At 35.5% G+C, this 25,418-nt stretch overlaps 1 protein-coding gene across 1 annotated transcript in view; it reads right to left on the reverse strand.

Moving 5' to 3' along the window:
- XRCC2 (X-ray repair cross complementing 2) overlaps nt 1–25,418 on the reverse strand; it is a 43,569-nt gene that overhangs the window by 11,815 nt on the left and 6,336 nt on the right. Inside the window, exon 2 of the mRNA XM_007504646.3 lies at nt 1,735–1,816. Coding sequence (XP_007504708.1) covers nt 1,735–1,816 — 82 coding nt within the window. The remainder of the gene's footprint in view (nt 1–1,734; nt 1,817–25,418) is intronic.

A 25,418-nucleotide genomic window follows, 5' to 3' on the forward strand; every position in this document is an offset into this window, starting at 1 on the left:
TACAATATTGATTCCAAGACAGAAGATAAGGATTTTTAAAAAATGCTGAGGGAATTTAGAATAAAGAAATAATCTGCCTGGATTTAGATTAATTCAATTAAATACTAACCAACCTGTGTACAAAGAAGATTTTGCAAGGCACTACCACAGAATATTTAGATGAGACATAGTCCTTTTGTAGAATTTATAGCTTTGTAGGGGAATACAACAAACACAAAAATAATTACAATACAAAGTAACATGTGATAAATGCCAAAAAAAAAGAGATAAATAAAAGTAAAGTGCTATAAATCTGAGGTCTAAGGGAGAAAAGACCACTACCAATTGGGACACAAAGGTTTGGTTTTTAAAAGATGGATAAGAGGTCAGTCAGGTGGCTTAAGTAGATTGAGAGCCAAGTCTGGGGATGGGAGGTGCACAGTTCAAAGTCTCAGATATCACCTAATTGTGTGACCTTGGGTAAGTCACTTAACTCTCTCACTGGCTAGTCCTTACCACTTTTCTGCCTTGGAACCAATATACAGTATTAAGTCTAAGTCAGAAGATAAGAGTAAAAGATAAGTTAAGACAGGAATAAGTTAATTATGGCAGAAAAGTAATCCTGAATTTTTGAGTTATGCCAGTAAGGTACTAGCTTTGGATGATTCTACAATGCTGGAAAAGTTATACCTACGGTCCCCAGCAAGAATTTTGTTTAAGACCTGTATTACTAAGAATAGTCTTAGCATTAATCAGCTGGACACTTGGTGATTTCTTTGGCCATGGCAATCCATTAATAAGTAAATAGGGCCCAAGTATAAGATTTTATTAACTTTCCTGAGGGTAAGTACATTAGCTTTGGTCCATGGTCTTTGTGGCATCATTGCAACTGCAGACATGACATAAAAACAACCACCATACAAAATGGTATGTAAGCAAGTGAGATCAGGGGGTGGAAATGGTTTCATGAGAGACTGAACTAATTTATTCAGAAATTCTAGAAGAGAGGTCAGAGGAAGGCAGTCTAGGTCTTGAGTTTCCTTCAAATATATGGAATTCCCAAATAAATGACCCCTTGATACATGAAGTATTTCTCTATTTGATTTACCCTATGCATTCACCCAGAATTATTCCTTTCTTCAATTCTGAGGACAAATAAGTTCATAAAACTTATACAAATATGCAATCATAGCAAAGGTATTACTTACAAACTTTCCCTGGTATAGGAAACGGTAATTGGTAGTATTTCCTTTGCTAGACTACTGTTAGCTTACAAATGATTAAGTATTGATAAACCTTGCAAAAGAAAAGCTAGCTGGGGAAAGGGGTGGTGTTAGATAAAAGATACTAAATACTAAATAAGTAGCAATTTGTTAGAGTACTAGTTTTTAAATGAAAAATAGGTCCTAGAAAAAACCAAAATTCAAACAATTTACCTAGCAAAAAAAAGAACATTGATTACTGAATAATAACAAAAAGTCAGATAATATGCATTAATTAATGTGTGGTATGTTCAAAACACTGTACTAAGTGTAGACTGGGATAAGGATTGATTATAATAAAGAATTTGATCTATTATCATTATCTTAGTTTTTTCATTTTTATCTTCTAGGCTGCTGCCAGTTACTTGCTAGATATTAACATGTTTTAAAAATCTGTAATTTTGACATAATCATATATGAGGGTGTGAAAATAACATAAGGATACATTTTCAAAGATATCTCCTCCCCCATTTAAAAATTATTCATTTTTTACCATGGATAGGAGAGCCTTCATCAGCAAACAAAAATGGTTCTATATCTTTCAGGGAACTTCTACCTTCAAGGCGAGCAAGTAGCTTTCAAACAAACAAAAAGAGAGAGGAAAAAAGCTCATTAGTTATAGATAATGAACATTATATAACTACATTTGAGTTTAAGAATGACTACTAGCAATCCCTCTTAACCGTACTTAGCTGCAGCATTTTATCCCAATGTAAAGTATTAGTATATTACCCTGGTAATCAAGAGGAATCTAATCATTAGTTTAGCTATGCAACAGATGCATATTTAAAAGCATGAAACATTTTACACCTCCAATAAAGTTATATAGTTATATTAAGAGGTCGGTCTTAACATGGAAATAAGGTAACAGTGGGTTTTCAAAGGCAACCTCAGGGACTACATCTGTGATGGTGAACCTATGGCACGGGTGCCAAAGATGGCACAGAGGCTTCTCTGTGGGCACGTGCAGAGCTGCTCCCTTCCCCCTCTCTGCCCCTCTGTTCTTACTTCCTCTCCTAAGCCAAGTTCTCAGGCCATGCCCCTCCTGTCTGGCCCAGGCTCCTGTGACCCTCCACTTTTGGGAGAGGAGGCAACTCGGTGCCCAGGCCTTTGAGGAGCCTTTGCCACAGGCTGAGCCCCCATAGGAAGCCCACATGTAGCCACCCTGGGTGACAGGAAGAAAGGAAACAGTGGCAGAGACTCATCCCCATTTGACTTCCAAGCCCATGGAACCTCCTCTGCCCCTTCCCTGAGGCTCCAACTTGGCTTTCATGATTAAATCTCCCCAGGAGAAGTCTGCCCTGAATCCCAGGGAGGGTCCCCCTAACTACCCCACTTCTGAGGGGCCATCAAGACCTGCCTACAGTGACCCCTGCCCCTATCAGAGTTTTAGCAAGTGCACACATGCTGGCTCACTGAAGAGAAAGAAACTTCAAGACTCCACTCCCTCTAAGACATGAGACCCCCTGACAGTGATGCCCTCACCTAGAAGACTTTGGGTGAGGCAGACAGCAGCTAGACCAGAATCTCTCCTAAAGCAATTTTTGCAAGCCCAGACTTAACCTGAACCCAGATCAGAATTAGCTACCCCAATTTTGTTTTTTTAAAAAAAGGGAAGCATGTCACGTTCTAGAACCCTTTTTAAGCTGCCTCTCCTCCCTCCAATTGAATGGTAGCAGGATTTGCTGGCCTAAGAATCTCTCCCATCTGGCTTTTCCTGCAGAGAGCTGCCTAATGTGGTCAGCAACATCCTGAAAAATAGACCCTCCTCCATACAGGATCCATTGTCTTGGGGTTGGGGGGGGTGCTGCTCGCAGTCTGGGCAGGGGGTGGTGAGTCCTGGCACATGGTCTCTAAAAGGTCTGCCATCATTGGACTACACTAAGCTGAAAAACTTTTGTGAATCAGCTTGGTGATGGACTCTTTACCTCCTTGTTGAAAACCAATCTGGTTAAATTTTGGAAGACTCACAGTCCAAAAGATTGGGTATGCATGATTTTTATTTTGGAGGGGAGAGGGCAAAGCAACTCATGAAGCAAGTCTACTAATGTACTGTAGGGGTTGCAATCTGCATTATTTGGGAATAAAGATATGCCAGGTGAAAAATTTAAGCAAATTACATTACTCCATATTTTGTAGGTGGGTGTATATAAAGAGAGTATTAAAGGAGATTAAAAAAAAAAAGACACACTAGCATTTATTTACCCAAATGAGTGCTGTACTTCAAAGTCCTTAGCTTGAGAATTATATATGTATTACAATAATTCTTCCATCATTCAAAACATTTCTGGAAGTTTCCTAAAATTTTTCTCTGAGTCAAATATGAAAATAAGTCTCATCATTACTGTACAATCACACATAAAGCAGTTAACTAGGGATTTATATACCCAAAGCAAATGGCAAAAAAAAAATAGTTTCGCTCTCTTAGAAGAAGAAATATTATCTTGCTGATGAAGGAATAAGGGAAAGTGACCCTAAGATACCAGTTTGAGGCTGCCTCTCAAAGAGATTGCTGTGCTGGGGCAAAGGGGACTTAGGGGAAGAATTCATCCAGCCTGTCAGCTGATGGCTTCCTATCTTAACTAATCTTGCTAAGTATTAAGCATACAATTTTTTGCCTGCTAAAGAACTGAAAAAAACTGTTGATGCCCTCTAAATCTGATACCCAAAGACAAAGCCCCTTTTACCCTATGCTAGTTACAACTTGGACCACATTTTCTTCTTTTTTTCCCTTCACATTATTTTATTGGGGGGGGGGGTGGATTTTTTCCATGGTTATATGATTCATGTTCTCTCCTTCCCCTCTTCCCTCACTCTTACTGGAGCTGACAAACAATTCCACTGATTTATACATGCCTTGTTACTCAAAACCTATTTCCATATTATTCATATTTTTAATAGAATAATCTTTTAAAAACCACAACACCAAATCATATACCTATATAAACAAGTGATAAATCAGGTTTTTCTTCTGCATTTTTTTTTAAACCCTTACTTTCCGTCTTGGAGTCAATACTGTGTATTGGCTCCAAGGCAGAAGAGTGGTAAGGGCTAGGTAATGGGGGTCAAGTGACTTGCCCAGGGTCACACAGCTAGGAAGTGTCTGAGGCCAGATTTGAACCTAGGACCTCCCATCTCTAGGTCTGGTTCTCAATCCACTGAGCTACCCAGCTGCCCTCTTTCTTCTGCATTTCTACTCCCATAGTTATTTCTCTAGCTAAGGATAGCATTCTTTTTCACAAGTTCCACAGGACTATTCTTATTTTTTTTTAATTTGTTCAATTTCAAACTTTATTCCTTGGTTACAAAAATCATTCTATTCCTCCCTCCCCTCCCCCCACCATCCCATAGCTGACCCGCAATTCCACTGGGTATTACATGTGTCCTTGATCAGAACCTATTTCCATGCTATTGATGTTTGCACTAGGATGTTCATTTAGGGTCTATATCCCTTCACGGGACTATTCTTGATCACTGCATTGATATTAATAGCAGAGTCTATTATATTTGATAGTTGCACAATGTTTCAGTTGCTATGTACAATGTTCTCCTGGTTCTGCTCATTTCACTCTAAATCAGTTCATGGAGGTTCCAGTTCCACATTTTCTTCTGACCAAAGAAGTTATTACCCAGTTTAAGCATTGGTTTTACTTATCAGACCCAAATCCAATGAAGAAATTCACTTAGTTCCAAATCAGATTTACTCTAAAAAAATATATTTTTGCCATAGCTAACTATATTCGAAATAATATATCAAAAGTTTCAGAAGGAAATCAAGAAGAGTTCCAAAAACATTTCTGGTCAAATCCTTTACTAGTAACGTTATAGTATAGCCTTCTAGGGTAGCAACTTTGAAATTAGTCTTATTACCTTGTAAATCATTGCATCTAAGTATATTCATGTGTATATATTTGTTTACACAAATGCACATTACAAACTGTCCATCAGAAGTGATGAATTGCCAAAGAAAGTTCTAAGCAATCAAATGGGGGTTGTATAGGAGAGCTATTCTTTAGGGCAAATTTTATAAGAAACTGGCATATTTACCAATCATTTCTAAAAATTGGGTGCAAATTAAAGGAATTTTTTAGAAACAGAATATCAACTCAGAAATATGGTAATTTGGTGAAAAATACTGTAGATATTTTTAATAAAGTAAATAAGACACATCAAACATTCAAAAAGCTGGGCATTGTTATACATTGTAGCATTTATATTTTTCCTGACAAATTATATTCCCCTCTTCCAATCTCCAACTATGGTAACAAAGAATCAAATGTAAAAAAAAAGCATGCTATTTTTTATAAATGAGAATATAAAAGGAGGGTAACATAGCTGCCAAAAGGCTTTCTAAAACTGCAGAAAAGTAAACTGATTAAAAAAGTCTCCCTTTTAATCTAACAAGAAAGGGTGACAGGAAACTTGGTCTTTTGAGTTGGAGGTTGGCAAATGTGACACTGCTGAATGGGCTGGTGCAAAACAAAGGGCAGCTCCTGTGTGGGGCATATCTCTTCTAATTGATGTTGATAACATCAGAGTCTATATAAGAGGTAGAAACAAACAAATGGAAATCAATACAGAAAATAGAGCTCTAAAAGAAAATTCTCGATAATAGGACAGGAGAATAAAAATTTTAGAACAATGAAAAAACTCTCCAAAACAATTTGAAAAAGAGAATGACATCTGGAATACAAAAATGCAGAGTTGGTTGGAAGAAAAATTAATTTAATCAAAATTAAAATAATAAAAAGTATCTATCACATAATACAACATATGGAATCTCTATAAGCCAAGAAAATTCCATGTAAAGATATAACTGAGATAATTTAAAATTCTTTCAGAGAAGGCCAATAAAATACAAAGCTAAACTTTTAAACATTAAAAAAAATCACATAGTAGAATTACTCAAAAATAGAGGAAAGAGGAGGCAAAAGTTAGACTGATAAAGTAATAGGACATTAACAGGGGAAAAACTTGAAGTTTAACTAAGAAAAACTGGTCCAATATCAGAAGTCCAAGTATCATACAAGAATTATTGATAGGAGAAAGAACTTTACATTCAAGAAAAGAATCAGTCTCAATAATACAATATAAACACCCCTTCTTAATGAAAAAAATTAAAAGAGAATTTAAAATAATATTCCAAAAAATAGTCAGTATTTCACCCCTAAATAATGTATCTTTTATAAAGATTAATTATGATCAGCGGGAAAGAAAAACAGACTTTTAAAAAATTGGAGGATTTTGAGATATTCTTTCAAGAGAACTCAGAAATGAGTAGGGTACTTGACAAGGCAAATTCAGCAAATAAAATATGTATCCAAGATGAAGGAAGTTCATAATTATTTTTCTTCATACTTGTAGTATATATACAATTATTAGAAAGGCAGAGGGACTTGGGCAGAGCTGCTCCCTTCTTCCTCTCCATTGTGCCTGAAGACATTTTTTTTATATCACCCACTCCTCCACCCAGCAGACCAATGTAAAGTCCAATGCTTCCTCTCTCCCATGTGGGCATATTCAACACTCAATTTGGGGGGCATGGACTCGGTCTAGGGGGGTGAGTTGGGGACAGGACCTGGCACTTCACCTGAAAAAGGTTTGCTATTACTGGTCTATACTCTTAAAAATTACTAAGTATTCCACCAAAAGCTGTGTTGATATAGGCTCTATATAATTATGTGTACAGTATAAGTTAAAATAGGTGGTATTATAAAAATCATTTTGACCTCAAGGACTTCCATTAAAGGGTCTTGGAGGCTACTAGGCCAGAGTTTAAGAACCACCATATTAGACTTATAACACAGGAAGAGTGTTTTAAAAAAGGTGCCTTAGAGTTAGAAAGACCTTGGTTCAAATTCTCCCTCTGACTTACATGGTGTGACTTTAGGTAAATTACTTAACTTCTTGAGTGAACAAGGCAACATAGTACAAATTATGGATGAATTACTGATCTGCAATCAGTGCAGGGTTTCTACATTAGAAATCATCTACACTGTTAAAATCACAAGTCTGGAACAAAAAAATAATAGATCCTGTTACAGTTAGAGCACTTGAGGGAAATTTTCAATTAATAATAAACTATATTAAATTATTATCACAATACTATCCCATTATGGAAGACAAAGTAACTAGATAGTTCAATATATAGAATGTAAGAATTGCAAGATATAGTTCTAGTTCATAAATGATATCTTGGGTCCTGGATTATGCTATCTTTGAATTAATCTTCTAATCCAAAATTAGAGCAGTATTTATCAATTGGGGTTATGTAAAAAACCCAAGTGATATGATGGCAAACCTATGGCAGGTGTGCCAAAGATGGATGGCACACAGAAATCTCTCTGTGGACATGCACAAGTTCCTGGTGTGGCTAGCTGGGAACCTGGCCCTGCCCCCAGTGCAGGGGTGGGTGGGGCATGCAGGTGGGGGCAGGACAGGTCACAAAAGGGAGTGCAGGGCACAGGAATGTGTTGGGAGCAGGGTCACTAAAAAGTTCCAAAAGGTTTGCCACCAGTGCCTCAGTGCATTCTACATGACATGAATAAGAATTTCAGAAGAAAAATCTAGATGTTAGTGACAATTTCCCAAGAAAGGGAAAAGAACCTCTTTCAGAGGATGGAGAAGCAGAGATAGGGCTATGCTATCTAATTAAGTTAGGTGGAATGGTATAATGAATATTCCTGAAGATAAGGTCAGGATTTTATAGCAAACACCTAAAAACTTGGAGAATGAATCATATAGATAGAGACATTGGATCAGTAACTTTAGATGCCTTGATAATAATTAGAAGCAGAGTAAGAGGCTACCACTACAAGAAAAGGAAGATCACAGAGCTTTAAACTTTCTTTTAGAACAAGAGATGCTGTATCCCTGACTTGGGAACAGTAGTTATTTGAATACCTACTAGTTCAAAATCCCAAAAGATTACTCCTCTGTCCTTGAGGTACAAGTTGACTAGTGCTATGATTTGTTTTTCCATGTGAAAATGTTTAATTTCCTTTATTTTACTTCAAATTCTCTTAAGTATGCCATCTGCTAGACCATCGACTCCCTAATCAACATATGTAGGTACTCTCAATCTGTTTCTTAGTCTAAGTTTTCTATGGTCAAATTAATTTGAGAAATTCTGAATTAGGTTAAAGTTTAACAAATGCTTGCATGTTACAGAATCTTTAGAAAAACTTGCTCCCCCCCTCCCTAATTTCCTAGGCTTTGCATTCCCTGGCCATACTCATTCCTCTTACCCAGTACCCTCTTCCACCTTCTGATTTGCTACTTATCTGAATCCTCCTCTCTAGAAACTTGGAAGTTTTCAGGGTAGAAACAAATACTTTCCTAGTTAATTAGGGTCTCCCTTCCAGGCAATTCAGGAGTGGAAAACCAATCAGAGGCCCTTTAGAATGACTTTTCCTTACCCTACAAAATACCTGAACTGCCACTATCCTCAGATAAGCAAAGATAGATACCATGGAGCATGAATCTTCTCCTAGATCACTGTGGATTCCCTCTTTCTGCCATAGCCTTTAGGCCATACACCCAAAGTTTCTGTTAAATATCCTTAACTGTATCCCTTTCTGTTGGTCTTCTCTGGTCAAGCTGCGGAATTATTAGTCCCAATCCCAGTGTAAAGGGGTAGATGGTTGCCCTGGTTTATTACTGTCAGTCATGGTCTCAAGTGTAGGGCTCATTGAGCCATCCTAGTGTAAGGGACTTGCTGTTGCCCTAGTTTCTTCCCTTTTTGTCTCTGTCTTTTGCCCTTTTGAGTCTTTCCTGTTAAAGCAATTAGTCTTTTGAGCCAAATAAAAGGGCCTGTTGTTTTCAGAACTGACTGGCTAAAATAATTCTTTAAATTCTAGCATGAATTTTGACAATTTTGCATTGAATAGGCACTAAATAAATGTTTGGAGAATGTAAATTATTTATTACAGTGGGAGAGGTTTTTACAAAAACACATTGTAATATCACTGTTAATAGGAATTTATCATTCACTTGTAGGCAATTTTGCTATCAGAGGTAAAAATAAATTTAGGAAATTAAAAAATCAAGAAATCAAATATTACTTGTGTCTACTATATCACCTGCATTACCTCCCTAAAGTTCCTTTTGAGGTACAAATGAAAATGTTTAAAGCACTTTACAATCCTTAAATTATTTTATAAGTATTAGTTATTTCTATCAACAAAGATTTATTAATCAGGTACATGTCAGTACGCTAAATGTTGCGGACAAAAATGGGACATTCTTTGCCCTTAAGGAACTCACAATCTTTTTTTTAATTTAATTTAATTTTCTCTTTAAATTTTTATTTGGTCATTTCCAAACATTATTCGTGGGAAACAAAGATCATTTTCTTTTCTTCCCTCCTCCCCCTCCCACCACCTCTCCCATCACCCACGCGCGATTCCACTGGGTATCACATGTGTTCTTGATTCAAACCCATTTCCATGTTGTTGATATTTGCATTAGAGTGTTCATTTAGAGTCTCTCCTCTGTCATATCCCCTCCACCCTTGTAGTCAAGCAGTTGCTTTTCATCAGTGTTTTTACTCCCACAGTTTATCTTCTGCTTGTGGATAGTGTTTTTTAGATCCCTGCAGATTGTTCAGGGACATTGCATTGCCACTAATGGAGAAGTCCATCACCTTCGATTGTACCACAGCATATCAGTCTCTGGGTACAATGTTTTCCTGGTTCTGCTCCTTTCGCTCTGTATCACTTCCTGGAGGTTGTTCCAGTCTCCACTTTATTATTCCTCTTAGCACAATAATATTCCATCACCAACATATACCACAATTTGTTCAGCCATTCCCCAATTGAAGGGCATCCCCTCATTTTCCAATTTTTGGCCACCACAAAGAGCGCAGCTATGAATATTCTTGTACAAGTCTTTTTCCTTATTATCTCTTTAGGGTACAAGCCCAGTAGTGCTATGGCTGGATCAAAGGGCAGACAGTCTTTTATCACCCTTTGGGCATAGTTCCAGATTGCCCTCCAGAATGGTTGAATCAATTCACAACTCCACCAGCAATGAATTAGTGTCCCTACTTTGCTACATGCCCTCCAGCATTCATTACTTTCCATAGCTGTTATGTTAGCCAATCTGCTAGGTGTGAGGTGATACCTCAGAGTTGTTTTGATTTGCATCTCTCTGATTATAAGAGATGTAGAGCATTTTTTCATGTGCTTATTAATAGTTTTGATTTCTTTGGCTGAGAACTGCCTGTTCATGTCCCTTGCCCATTTATCAATTGGAGAATGGCTTGATTTTTTTGTACAACTGATTTAGCACTTTGTAAATTCGAGTAATTAAACCTTTGTCAGAGGTTTTTATGAAGATTGTTTCCCAATTTGTTGCTTCCCTTCTGATTTTAGTTACATTGGTTTTGTTTGTACAAAAACTTTTTAATTTGATGTAGTCAAAATTATTTATTTTACATTTTGTGACTCTTTCTAAGTCTTGCTTGGTTTTAAAATCTTTCCCTTCCCAAAGGTCTGACAGGTATACTATTCTGTGTTCACCTAATTTATTTATAGTTTCCTTCTTTATGTTCAAGTCATTCACCCATTCTGAATTTATCTTGGCGTAGGGTGTGAGGTGTTGATCCAAACCTAATCTCTCCCACACTGTCTTCCAATTTTCCCAGCAGTTTTCAACAAATAATGGATTTTTTGTCCCAAAAGCTGGGGTCTTTGGGTTTGTCATAAACTGTCTTGCTGAGATCATTTACGCCAAGTCTATTCCACTGATCCTCCTTTCTGTCTCTTAGCCAGTACCAAATTGTTTTGATAACTACTGCTTTATAGTATAGTTTGAAATCTGGGACTGCAAGTCCTCCTTCCTTTGCATTTTTTTTTCATGATTTCCCTGGATATCCTTGATCTTTTGTTCTTCCAAATGAACTTAGTTATGGTTTTTTCTAATTTAGTAAAGAAGTTTTTTGGTAGTTCAATGGGTATGGCACTAAATAAGTAAATTAATTTGGGTAGGACTGTCATTTTTATTATGTTAGCTCGTCCCACCCATGAGCAATCAATGTTTTTCTAATTGTTTAGATCTAGTTTTAGCTGTGTGGAAAGTGTTTTGTAGTTGTGTTCATATAGTTCCTGTGTTTGTTTCGGCAGATAGATTCCTAAGTATTTTATATTGTCTAGGGTGATTTTGAATGGTATTTCGCTTTCTAATTCTTGCTGCTGAAATGGGTTAGAGATATATAGAAATGCTGATGACTTATGCAGGTTTATTTTGTATCCTGCAACTTTGCTAAAGTTGTTGATTATTTTGAGTAACTTTTTGGTTGATTCTCTAGGATTCCTTAAGTAAACCATCAGTAGTAAACCAGGCTGTGAAGAACACTGAATGTCAAAAGGAGATATTTCACTATAGAAGTAACAGAGTTATTATTAGTAAAGTTTATTTAGTTGGAAGGTCAGATATAGTCAGACACTTTAGAAAAATCACAGGCAGTTACATGGATTGGGGTAGGGAAGAGGCTTTTTGTTGGCGAGGCCAAATAGGAGGTTATAGTTCATCTAAAAAGTCATGAGGACCTGAACTAGGGCAGTGACTGTGGAAATGAAGAAAAAGGTATGATATACTATATGGAAAGTTTCTATAGAAGTAACAAGACATGTGATAGCTGAGCTTGGAATCAGAAAGCTCTGGGTTCAAGCTTTACTTCTGACACTAGGTATATGACCCCAGGCAAGTCATTAAATGCTGTGTGCCTCAAGAAACTCCTTAGAGTTATAGGAAGTTGCAATTTGTTATCTATTTTGGTGAAATGAATTCTCAAACTAAGAATTCCCTACTATGGCACAGAACATATCTGGTCATGAGGGAAACAATAATAAAAAATTATATACAGTTACACTCTCACCCTGCATTGAAGTTTATATTCTATCAGGAAGAATAAGACATATACATAGAGATATATTATAGTAGTTAGGATGTGGTGGGAGCAAAGGAGAGATCCTGCCAGAGACCTAGTTAAATGAAGAATACTTTTTTAACTGAGGGAGGATGGGGCTAGATTAAGAAGGGCTGCATCTCAGGTAAATCTTTAAGGAAGAAACAGATTCTGAAAGGCACATAATGGAATGTGTTGCAGGTATATGGAACAACTGGTACAAATGCAAGAAGAAAACTTCTAATATTTCAGTATGGCTGGGACACTGGATATATGAAGGGAAGGAGGTTGGAACCAAATTATATCAGGGCATAAATGCCAAGAAAAGGGAGCAGAGATTAATATTACAATCAATGGAGTCATAGAAGATTTAAAAAAAAAAAACTGACCTGATCCTACTTATGCCTTAGGAAGATAATATTGGCAGCAAGGAGAAGGATAAACTGGAAAGGAAAAAAGTAAGAAAGGTCGAATTAGGTAGTGTGAAAGGAGAAAGGGAATGGGATATAAGATAGATTGTGAAGATAGAATTGCTGTTAAGGAAAGAGTTTTAACTTTAAAGTTTCAATCATGGGTGACTAGGTTGAACTAAGGAAAACAGGGAATTTTGAAAGAGAAGAAGAGTGATGGGGGTAGGAGGGAAAGATGAATTCAATTTTGGATAGGCCAAGTTTGAATCCTAGCAGAATATTTTGGTGGAAATGCCTATCAGGCAACTAGAAATGCAGGACTGGAGCTCAAGGTTGGTAATATAGATTTATGATTAATCTGCTTGGAAGGTACACATTAATCCCCATGGAAACATGTAAATAAACCAAGGAAAAGATTACAAAAAGAGAGGGTCTAAAGTAGACAAAGTGGAATACCTAAAATGGGGATGGGTTGAGGACAATAGACTACTAAAGAAGAATAAGGAGCACTAAAGAAAGAAAACTATGAACAAGCAATATGACAAAAAATAAAGAAGAGGCTATCCAGGAAAGGGGGTGGAAAAAGTATGGTCAATAGAGTCAAAAGGTCAAGGAGGTCTAGAAAAGAGAAAAGAAACTAAAAACATTTAGAAATGAAAAGGTCACTGATTAAAAATACTAATAAGAGAGATGAAAATGAAAACAATTCTGAATTTTTACCTCATACTCAAAAAATGGCAAATAGAAGAAGTATTAGCAATATTTTGGAAAGATAGGTAAACTAATATACTGAGGATGGAATTGTGAACTAGTCCAATTATTCTGGAAATGAATAGAATTATGAAAAGAATATGAATGAGACATTCATATCCTTTGATATAGATTCCACTGCTAGGTATATAACTCAAGGATATCAATGACAAAGAGAAAGACCTCATATACTCCAAAATTAGCATATTTTGAAGTAGGATAGAACTACAAACAAATTAAGGAATGACTGAACAAATTGTGGCATATAAATGTAATGGGATATTACTATGCTATAAGAAAAGAAATATGATGAATATATCAGTATGAAAAAATATAAGAACTAATATAAAATGAAGCAGAACTAGAAAAGCAATATACAATGACCACAACAATGTAAAATGAAATAACAAATAATAAAATAATCAAAACCGAATGTGGTACAATTTGGAATTATGCCTAAAAAGTTACTTGACTTTGTATATTTTTTGATCTAGTCATACAAATACTAAATCTATATCGCAAAGAGATAAAAAAAAGAGAGAGTAAAAGGACTGATATGTTTAAAAAAATTATAGCAACTCTACCTGGTAGCAAAGAACTCAAAATCAAGGGGTAGCCCATCAATTGGGAAATGTCTGAACAAACTATGATTTGTGAATATAAATGGAATACTACTGTAATATAAGAAATGAGGAAGAAGACAGTTTTAGAGATACCTCAGGAACTTGTATGAACTGATACAGGGTGAAATAAGAGCAGAACCAGAAGAACAATTTAATAATAGCAACATATTGTAAAGAGGCAGTTGCTGATAACAGTAGATAGACCATAGGGCTTGGATTTAGGAAGACCTGAGATCAAAACTTGACTCAGACATGTATTTGCTGGTGATTCTGGGCAAGTCACTTACTTAACCTCTGTTGGCTTCAGTTTTCTCAAATGTAAAATTAGGATAATAATTCCTACCTTCCAGGATTGAGAGGATCAAATGAAAAATATGTTTAAAGAGTTTAACACTGTGCCTAGCCCAATAAATGCTTGTTTCCTTCTTTTCTAACACCAAAAACAACTCTGAAAGACTTATGAAATGGACTCATGATAAAACATGTTACCTACATCTAACTCTTGAAAGTGATAATAGATTTAGTGTAGAATGATTCATTTTCTGGACAAAAACAACGTAAGAATTAGTTTTGCTTGATTAAGCATATTTGTTATGAGGGTTTCCCCTGTGCTTTCAGAGATAGGAAGAAGAGTAAATAGATTTGTGTTAACTAAAATAATTAAATTAATTAAAAATTGATGTTGCAAAATTATAATGAACAAGCCTGCTTGGATTTAAAGAAGAAATATAAGACAACATATTCTTTTCAGAGGAGGGGAACTATGGGTGTGAAACAGTGTTTATAATATCAGGACTTTTTTGATATGCTGGTTAGTTTTGCTGAACTAATTTTGTCTTTATTATTTTTATATGATTTAGTTGAGAAATGTTAACTACAGATTAAAAAAACCTATTCAATAAAAATGTGAGGGGCAGCTAGGTAGCACAGTGGGTAGAGTATCTGACCTGGAGTCAGGAGGGCTTGGGGATAAATTTAGCCTCTTTTATGATTCCCATTTTATAGATAAGAAAATAGGTTTCACTCTAAACAGTAAAAGCAATATTGTAATGATGATCAACTGTGAAAGATTTAGCTAACCTGATTAAGACAATGATACAAGACAATTCCAAAAGACCCATGATGAAAATCTATCATCTCCAGAGAGAGAACTGATGAACTCTGAATATCGACAGAAGTATACATCTTAAAACTTTTTATTGTTCTATTTTGTTTTGTCTTCCTTTGCAACATGGATGACATGGAAATGTTTTACATGACTTCACATGTATGGCTTTTTTAGTATATGTGCTGCCGAAGTAAACACTCACATGTATAATTGATATGAAATTGCTTGCTTTCTCAAACCAAGAAGAAAGGAAAAATTTTAGAACTCAATATTTTAAAAAATTATTATTTAAAAAACTTTACATGTAATTAGGAAATATTTAATGAAATTAAAAAATAATTTTAAAGAAAAGCTTCAGAGAGATTAAGAGACTTGTTCAGATTGATTCAGCTATAAAATATCTGAAGAAAGATTCAAATCTAGGCCATCTACCACATTGCTTCCAAATAACAGTAAACAATGCTTAAAACAATGAACAAATATATATAAAGTTAAAATTTGCATCACATTAACAAAAAAAAAAGGCTTATTTCAAGATTGAAGAATAAAGTTGTAGGAGTTAAATGTGTGGATATGACCAAAGGGAAATTGCTCCCTATGTAAGTCAGGGAAATCTCATGAGAGAACAGAAGAATTTTGGGGATTATTTAAGAGAAGGAAAGGGAGAAAAATGGAAAAAAGTAGTTAAAAGTGGCCATTTCATTTATAGGGAAAGGCCCAGGCACCTTGAAGTTCAAAATGAGATAACTAAAGATATTTAGTAAATGGGCTAAAGGGAGAGATCATAGCTTAAGGAAATCTTTATTACAGGCAGAAACTCAAGCTGTCTTTGCCTTGTAAGACAGGGAAGGCTAAATGGAGTGTCAATAAAAAGGAAGAGAAAGTAAAAAGACAACCATTAATGAGGGCTGAACCAGTATAACTTTTGGTTGCTCTAATAATACTTCCTTTACCTTTTAAGGCATGACTCATGCATATAGAATTAAGTCTCCTTTGCCTGTTTAAAGAATATTAGCCTTCAGGGTACTACACTAGACACTATACCCATCTGTTCACAACAGCTTTTGTTTAAATAATATGAAGAAGTTAATCTATATGCTGAGACTATACTGCTAAGCTCTATTTTTTCTATGTATTCACTAATGATAGTTCATAGAACATTTAATAATGTTTTTTAAATGATTATATCATATAGTAAAAAAAATAGATGAAAGAAGAAAAATGTAACCTGTTGTCATTCTATGACAAGAAAAATGTTTAGAAAAAGAAACCAAGCACTCTAGAAAAAATGGATTCATTGAGAAACTCAAATAGAAAATTGTTAAACATTTTGTATATAGTCAACAAGCTGCTAGAGAAAAAAAAAATTCTGTAATGTAAAAGGAAGTTTAAGACTAGTTCCTAGGTAGTAAAAGAAATAATTATCAACAGTGAACTTTAATACTCAGATTCCATTAAATAAAGTTAATTACAGGCTTTTAAAATCTGAATTGACAATTAAAAATCAAAATTATACTCATTAGTTTTTTCCAATTCTTCCGCTGTCAGGTTTATAAAAAGTATATATTAAAAAGCTAAGATGCTGTACTCTCATAATGTATTGGCTAGTTTATTATTAGCTATAAAAGTTATAAGAGAACTTAAAAAAATGAGATCGGGATTCTAGTTTCTAGGCCTATTCATAGTCATCTGTGTGACAATGGGCAAGTCATATTCTCTCTGGATTTCAGTTTTCTCATTTGTAAAAAGGAATTAGACTAGATCATAGTTCATTTCTAAATTAAAAAAAAATTCTAAATGAAACAAATGAAGAAAAACAATTATTTGATCTCATAACAAGAATGAACCATTTATTTACTAATCTTAACCTTTTGCTTTCCTACTAAATTGCCTACAGTAGTAAAAGTCTTTGTGTGATCAATTTAAACCCCAAAAGAAAGTTAATTTTTTCCTTAGAAAAAAAAGACAATCAACTTAAATTCAGCATTTATGAATTGTCAATTACCAAGCCAAAGATATTCACCATTGTCATTGAAGAGATCCAGGATAGAGTCCAATATGAAGAGGGATTTCAGTTTGTACACACAAGAAAAACCAATTATATTCTATTATTCCTATAACTATTCTTATATATAGATTATTACATGAAATTAGATAGACAATCTAACTGTGATATATGCATCACTCTGTGTGTATTACAGACTATACATGGGAAGTAAGTTGGGTTCAGGATTAAACAGGAGAAAGGCTAGTTGCCTCTGAAAAATCTATGAGTCTCCTTTAACTAGACCAAACTCCTCTCTGAAATAAGGGCCCACCTTTTTATACCAATATTCTATTTCTGATATTATAGCATTGTGAGTGGTCCAGTGGATAGAACACCAGGCCTGGAGTCAGGAAAACTTGATTGAAATTCTGTCTCATTTAATTGCTGTGTGACCCTGGGCAAGTCACTTAACCCTATTTGCCTCAGATTCTTCATCTATAAAATGAGCTGGAGAAGGAAAAGGCAAATCACTCTAGTATTTTTGTCAAGAAAACCCCAAATGGGGTTATAGTCAGACATGACAAACAATTGAACAACAACAAAATGGTCATGGGTCATAGAAGTCTCTAAAGAAAACAAGAGTATCACATAATATGCTGGGATATATGGTGGGTTTAAGTTGTTGTTCAGTTGTTTTGTGTCAGAGGTTAGATTTGAACTCAGGAAGATGAATCTTATAACTCTAGATCTAGCACTCTATCCACTGTGCCACTTAGCTGCCCTTTTTTAAATCTATTATATAGTACAATGCACTGTGATAGACACTAGGGATACAAAGACATAATAAGGCTTAGTACCTGCTTTTCTTCTAAGATTAAAATCTAATAGAAGAGATAAAATTACATGATGTCTAAGGTCCATTTTACATTTTAATCTGAAGCTAAATAAGGAACTTTAAACATGTTAGAATAAGTATATCGAAGTTACAAGCAAAGTAGTAAGAGACTAAAGAAAGAAGAGCTAATTTCTGGCTTCGTGGAGAAAGTGATACTTGAATTGAACCGTTAAGAATTTTAACTGATGGAAATATAATAGGGCATAATTCTAGGCAAGAGGGCCATAGCTTAGAGGTAGGAAAAGAAAAAAGTTATGTCTTAATACATCCAAAGACTATATTCTTGATCCTAGGAATAGGAAATAGGTATTAGATACCATCCTTGATCCTAAAAACGCTGGAGAAGATATTGGTAGTGGGCAAATTACTTGGGACAAGCAATAATTTTGATAAGGTTCCATTTTGTGACAGCAATGGTCAAATGTACATACTTCTACTAACACTATGCTGTCTCAAAATATGTGGCTTTGACCAGATGAAACCAGATTGAATTAGTTCTCCTACCTTTAGTCTTCTTTCAAATATGTGCTGGATTTTGTGCCATATATGTGTTCCATTGTTTTCTTTTCTTGTTTTTAAGTCTGTAATTTGTAAGAATGAAAATAACTCCAAGAAAATGTGCAAAAAACTGTGGTTCTTCAAGGGCAATCTTGAATGATATCTAATATATCATGTGGTTTCCATGATAAAAAAATAAAACAATCTGTCAAAATCTTATGAACTCAATGCCAAGCTATATTAAATTAAAAAAAATAATTGCAGCAAAAAGAGGTCATAGGGAAATGTTAAGGGTTTGTTTTTTTTAAAGATGCAAAAAGCTATAGGGCTTGTTGTATAGTCAATAAAATTGACCATTTTATTCTGTTCAATTAATTTGCATATTAATAGGTATATACTACCAAATCTTCCACATAATACTTTCTTCTTCTTTTTTTTTTTAACCCTTACCTTCTGTCTTGGAACCAAAACTATATATTGATTCCCAGAAGAGTGGTAAGGGCTAGGCAATGGGGGTTAAGTGACTTGCCTAGGGTCATACAGCTGGGAAGTGTCTGAGGCCAGATTTGAACCTAGGATCTCCCATCTCTAGGCCTGGCTCTCAATTCACTGAGCTACCCAGCAGAGGCCCCCTCTACTTTCTTTTAAACTCAATACATGTTGACATTTCCAGAAAATATATTTGAAAACCATACATTTTCATTATGTTATTCTAAATATTTACTATTTTCCTGCAAAGAAAAAAAATTATTTCAAGAGAAAGTGGCAAGTGTGAAGAGTGAATCAAACTTTCTTTGTCTATCAATCAGCAACCTTTTTAGCTAATCAAATAAAAAACTTAAGCACTCCTACTTAACACTAAGTAAGAGAATTTATCAGTCACTTACTAGAGTGAGATCATACCTCCAAAGGCCATTCCCCGCTTGGGCAGTGCTAGGCAAATTGAAAGACAGATTGGTTCCCATAAAGTGGGGAAGGGACATGAAGTGATGTGGAAAAAGGACTATAAAATGTCCTAAACTTCCTATCCTAGAGACTGCTGCTTTGGACTTCTTCTTTGGAGGACTTCTCCTTTGAAATTCTTCTCCTTTGGAGTTCATCTCTGGAGACTCTGCCTCAGTGAGCTGAACTGAAGGAGGAGACTCTTTTCCTGGATCCTGCATCTGAAGACACTATCAGGTCCTCTGGCTGGAGATTATTGAGCCCTGCTGGGGCTGAGCCAGACAATGGAGCAACACTTAGGGTGGTAAGCTAAACAATTCTCTACCTTTTTCTTACAGTTTTTCACTTTCATCCTTTCCACCTCTTTGTAAATTAAGGTGCTAAATAGTCATTTGACTTAAGCTATTGTGAAGATTAAATTTGACTCTCCCCTGATTGTGAAAATGAAATTAACTCTCCTCTGATTGTGAAGATTAAATTGTAATCCCTGGCCATTTTTAGATTTAATGACCAAAAGTGTAAACACCCTACTTAAAGTTGGGTGAGGAGATCTGCCCATTTTTAGATCTAATCACCAAAAGTGTAAACATCCCACTTAATCATTTAGTGGGGAGGTCTGTGACCCACGTGTGCAATACTTGGTGACGAATCAGAATTAAACTGACTACCCCTAGGCAGTCCTAAAGCAAAGTTTCAACTGTGATTGGTAGGTGTAAAATTAGGGGAAGGCACAAGAAGTGATGCAAAAGAAAGTGTCTTTAAAAGGGAGTTACAACTTCCGAAGTGCAGTTTTTACTTGGAGTTCTACTTGGTGTCGAATTTCCTGTGAAAGGCAGTTCTTCATTCATTGGAGTTGAGACTTGAGAAGAATCTGCTGACTGGACCCGAGACCTTGTTCCTGGTGAGGCTATTCTTAAACCTCTTCCTTTGGACTGTATGGTGAGTAAAAAGGCTAACTCCTTTCCTAGATTTTCTGAAGAAGTGACTATCCTCAGGAGAGATCTATCCTCTTGAGAAAGGCTCCCTGTATCTCCAGGTCCTTGGCTACATGGGCCGAGACCTCTCTGATTAAAGACTAAACTTCCCTGCCCAGGTTAAGCCAGGGGTCGGAGTAAATTACTTAGTGCTTAGGCTACATATCTTACCCTAACCTCCCGCTGATTTTCTTACTTCAGTCTTTCTATATTTTGTAAATAAACTGTAAATAAATCTCTTTGGAATAAATTAAATTCCTGGTGACCCTATTTTAAATATAATCCAGTCCAACCTTTTTATAAAATTAACCCTCCCCCCCCTTATGCTATAACATTTTTAAATCAGTGACCATAATATTATTTTAGAACTTTCATATTTAGCATAAAATCTAAATTTTAAATTCTTATACAAGGCAGTATAACAGATCGAGTGCTAGTCCTGGAGTTAAGAAGATCTAGGTTCAAATCTAGCCCCAGACACTTAAATGATGTAGGACAAATCATTTAACTTCTGCCTACCTCAATTCCCTCATCTGTAAAATAGGGACAATAATAGCACTAATAATAGCAGCTCCCAGGGGTGTTGTGAAGATGAAATAATTTAAAATGCTTTGCAAAGTATTATATGTCATAGCTATTATCATTATTGAGTAGCATTGCAAAAACCACAAAAGCCCCATCTTTAGGGTTGAAGGAATATCTTAAAATATCTTAGAAATTCAACTAACTGTGTTGTTATCTTGGGCCAGCCACAGTCTCAATTATCTTATCTATAAAATTAAGGAACTGGTCTATGGCAGTAGACTCCAAACTTTTTTGATCATATAACTCTTTTGGTAAAAATTTTTTGAGTGCACCTTTACAAAAAGTGTATATTCACTTATAAGTTAATATACATGAATTACTATAATGAATCTATCATAAAACTTACATAAAAACAGACATCTTAAAAAAATGAGATAAAGATAAATAGTATTTGATCTTAACATTAATAGGGAGCCACAGGAATTTACTAAGTAGGAGAGTGATGTGGCAATTTAGGAAAATCACTTTGATAGCAATGTGGAAAATTGATTGGAAAGGGGAGAAAATTGAACCAGAAAGACTAATTAGGGGGTAGCTGGGTAGTTCAGTGGATTGAGAGCCTGGTCTAGAGACAGGAGGTCCTAGGTTCAAATCTGGCCTCAGATACTTCCCAGTTGTGTGACCCTGAGCAAGTCACTTAACCCCCAATGCCTAGCCCTTACCACTCTTCTGCCTTGGAACCAATACAGAGTATTGATTCTAAGATGGAAGGTAAGGGTTTAAAAAAAAAAAAGAAATATTAATTAGGCTAAAACTATTGCAATAGTCCAGGTAAGCAAAGAGGAGGGCCTAAACCAGAGAAGCATTTGAGTGAGTAGAGGAGTGGAGTAAGAGATGTGGGAAGGAGAAATAACAAGATTTGGCAACTGATTGTGTATGTAGTTTGAGAGAAAATGAGGAACTGAAGATGATACTAAGGTGTGCAAACTTTGGTGAATGGACTAAGATTTCCTGATATCTACCTTTTAACATAGAGCCAACAATTGAAAATACATCTGATGAAGCTATCTGGGGTGCACAGAAGCAAGGAGGGGTATGCTTAAGGGGGCAGGCAGGAATTTTTCCCAAAGGAAATTTTGCAACTGTTTGGCATGAGTTTTTGATTGAGGCAAGGCTAAAACTTCCCTCAGAAGGTATGACTTTGGTGGAAACAATCCCTACCAACTGGTTATTCTGGGGAGGTGAGGATTCGACTTATCTTTTTATCCACAAAGACTGGTTGATTACATAAACTGTGGGGTCACGTCACAGCTTACATTTTGAAGACCAATGGTCTAAATGACATCTAAAGTTCCTCACAGATCTAGGTAATATACATCAGATGTTGTTATCACTGTATGGATATTACTTATTACTTCCAGATAGAACTTAAAGCAAGTGATATATACTTTGTTTACTATTCTGTATGTCTCAGACTTATAAAGAGAATAAAAAATAACTAAGATGTTATTTTAAATAAAAAATTTTTAAGTTCATTAAAAATCTCTACACAGTAGAAGTTAAAGAGGCATAAGATAGGGGAGGGGCATCACAGAAGGCAACACCTGAGCCTGGACTTTAAATACTACTTAATGGGGTTGGAATTCCAAGGAATAAACTTTTAAAGTAAATGTATTTCTCTGATGGAAATCTCTTATGATTCCTGCTATCCTTTATAGTATCCAAGTGGGATCTCTCATAATAAACTGAATTAAGTTTAATAGTGATAATTTAATGAACTATTTTAAGGAAAAAAGAAACTGGTCCCTTTCAGCAGATTTCTATGCTTGTGTGCTTTAGTATAAGCAAAATATTTTCATTCTCTCCCACTCTTCAAATGTATGGCATATTTAATTCAGTATTTATTAAATACCCATTATGTACAGAATACTATCATATACAGAATGGATATGAAGAAGAAAAACAGCATAGTCTCTGACCTCAAGGAGCTTAAAATCCAGTAAAGGATAATACTTGTACACAAACAGAATGGAAGCTTCTTAAGGGCAGTCTGTTTTCTTTTTATCTCTAATACTTAGCACAAAGCATGGCATAGTAAGCATTTAATAAATGCTTATTGAGTGACTGAAATAACTATGTTGGAATAGTTTTACAAAGTAGAAGTCAGAGAAACGTGAGAATGGTGAGAAAGTAAACTTATTAGTTGGAGCATCAGAGAAGGCAACACCGGAGCTTGAACTTGGAGGAAGATGATTTTAACAAGAAAGTATTGAAATTTACTAAGACTTCAAAGACAGGTTGTACAAATACACAGAAGCAAGAGTGGGGCAAGTGGAGGTCAGGGAATTACATTGTCCAATTTCCCTGGACCATCAAGTATACACAGGAGAATAATATGGAATAAAAGTGGAAAAGCAGTAGTCATGGTGTAGACTGTAAATATCAAGATAAAAAACTTATATTTTATCCTATAGGCAACGGGGAGTAACACAATCAGACCTGTGTGTTAAATTATTTTGGCAGGTCTATGAAGGATAAATTAGAGAAATGGACTAGAGGCAAAGAGATTGATCAGGAAGGTATTGTAATAGTGCAGGTGAGAGGTGATAATGGTGTGAATTAGGGTGTTAGAAGTAGGAATGAAAAGTAGAGGACAGATATGAGAGATACTTCAGAAAATAACTGACAAGATTTGACAACTAATTAGGGATTGGGGAAAAGAGAAGGTTTTCAACCTAGATGAGAAGATTATGGTGCCATTAATGGAAATAAGAAAACTGGGAAGAAAGACAGATGCACTTTTGGATATATTGAATTTAAGGTAGTGTTAGGATATCTTGGTGAAATGTCTAGCAAACAGAACTATGAATTCGGCTCAGAAGAAAAATAATGGATAGAGCTGCAGGTAATCATCTACTTAGAGGTAATAATTAGAGAGTAGTAAATAAAATTGCCCAGGGAAAGAATATAAAAAGATGAGGATAAAGCCTGGGGCTGTGGTTAGAAAGAGAAAATATGAAATGAGTTTAAAAAGGAGCTATCAAGAGAAACAGTATAGAAAAGTGCCAACAATGCCATGGTATCCAGAAAGAATTGTTAGCGTCAAATACTACAGAAAGGCTAAGATAAATAAAGGGTGAGAAAAACCTTGGAATTCATTAGTGATCTTGAAAAGAATGGTTGGCTGGGAAATCAGATTTGATGAGGATTAGCAGCTAGGTGGCACAGTAGATGGAGCACTGGGTCTGGAGTTAAGAAAACCCTCGAGTTCAAATATTCCTAACTGTGTGACCCTTGGCAAGTCACTTAACTCTTGTTTCCTCATCTGTAAAATGAGCTAGAAAAGAAAGTGGCAAACTGCTTCAGTATTTTTGCCCAGAAAATTTAAAATAGGATCATAGAGAGTTGGACATGACTAAAAATGACTGAACAGATCAAATAAAGAGAAAGGGGACATAATTAATATAGACCATTCCTTCTAGAAATGTGGCTATGATTGGAAAGAGAATGATGGGACAATAGTTTGAGGGAGTATCACCATCCAGAGGAGGATTTTGACCAGAAAAAAAGTCACTTTATCCTCTGAGATATAAAAGAAGAACAAATATAGAGAAAGACTTAATTGAACTGAAAAACAGTTGAGAAAACACCAAGAATATAGCTTTGGTCTTATTAGTAAAATTTCTAAGGCAAAGGAGAAGGGGCAGAGAAGTGATGAAGAGTAAGATAAAGCTGAGGTGAAATGTTTGTGTTTTTTTAATATTGGTAAACTTTCATTTTCTTTTTTTTTAATTTAGATATTTTTCCATGGTTACATGATTCATTATTCCCCCCAACCTTGCCCTCCCCAAGCAGTTATACATGTATCATTGTTTAAAGCCTATGGCCACATTATTCATATTTTCAGTAGAATGATCTTTTAACATCAAAACCCTAAAACTATCTCTATTGAACTACATGACTGATCATGTTTTTCATCTGCATTTCTATTTCTACAGTTCTTTCTCTGGATGTGGATATAGTGTTCTTTCTCAAAAGTTCCTCTGGATTGTTCTGGATCATTGCATTGCTGCTAATAAAGAATCCCGTTACATTTGCTTGTGCCACAGTGTATCCATTTTTGTGTACAATGTTCTCCTTTCACTCTGCATCAATTCCTGGAGGTTATTCCAGTTCACATGGAATTCCTCCAGTTTATTATTCCTTCGAGCACAATAGTATTCCATCACTAACATATACCACAATTTGTTCAGCCATTCCCCAATTGATGGACACCCCCTCATTTTTCTTTTTTTTTTTTGCCACCACAAAGAGCATAGGTATGGATATTTTTGTACAAGTCTTTTTCTTAATTATCTCTTTGGGGTACAAACCCAGCAATGATATGGCTAGGTCAAAGGGCAGGCATTCTTTTAAAGCCCTTTGGGCATAGTTCCAAATTGCCCTCCAGAATGGTTGGACCAATTCACAACTCTACCAGCAGTGTATTAGTGCCCCAATTTTGCCACATCCCCTCCAACAGTTAATACTTTCCTCTGCTGCCATATTGGCCAGTC

This window comes from Monodelphis domestica, chromosome 5 (genome assembly GCF_027887165.1).
Source record: "Monodelphis domestica isolate mMonDom1 chromosome 5, mMonDom1.pri, whole genome shotgun sequence".
Classification (NCBI taxonomy): domain Eukaryota; kingdom Metazoa; phylum Chordata; class Mammalia; order Didelphimorphia; family Didelphidae; genus Monodelphis; species Monodelphis domestica.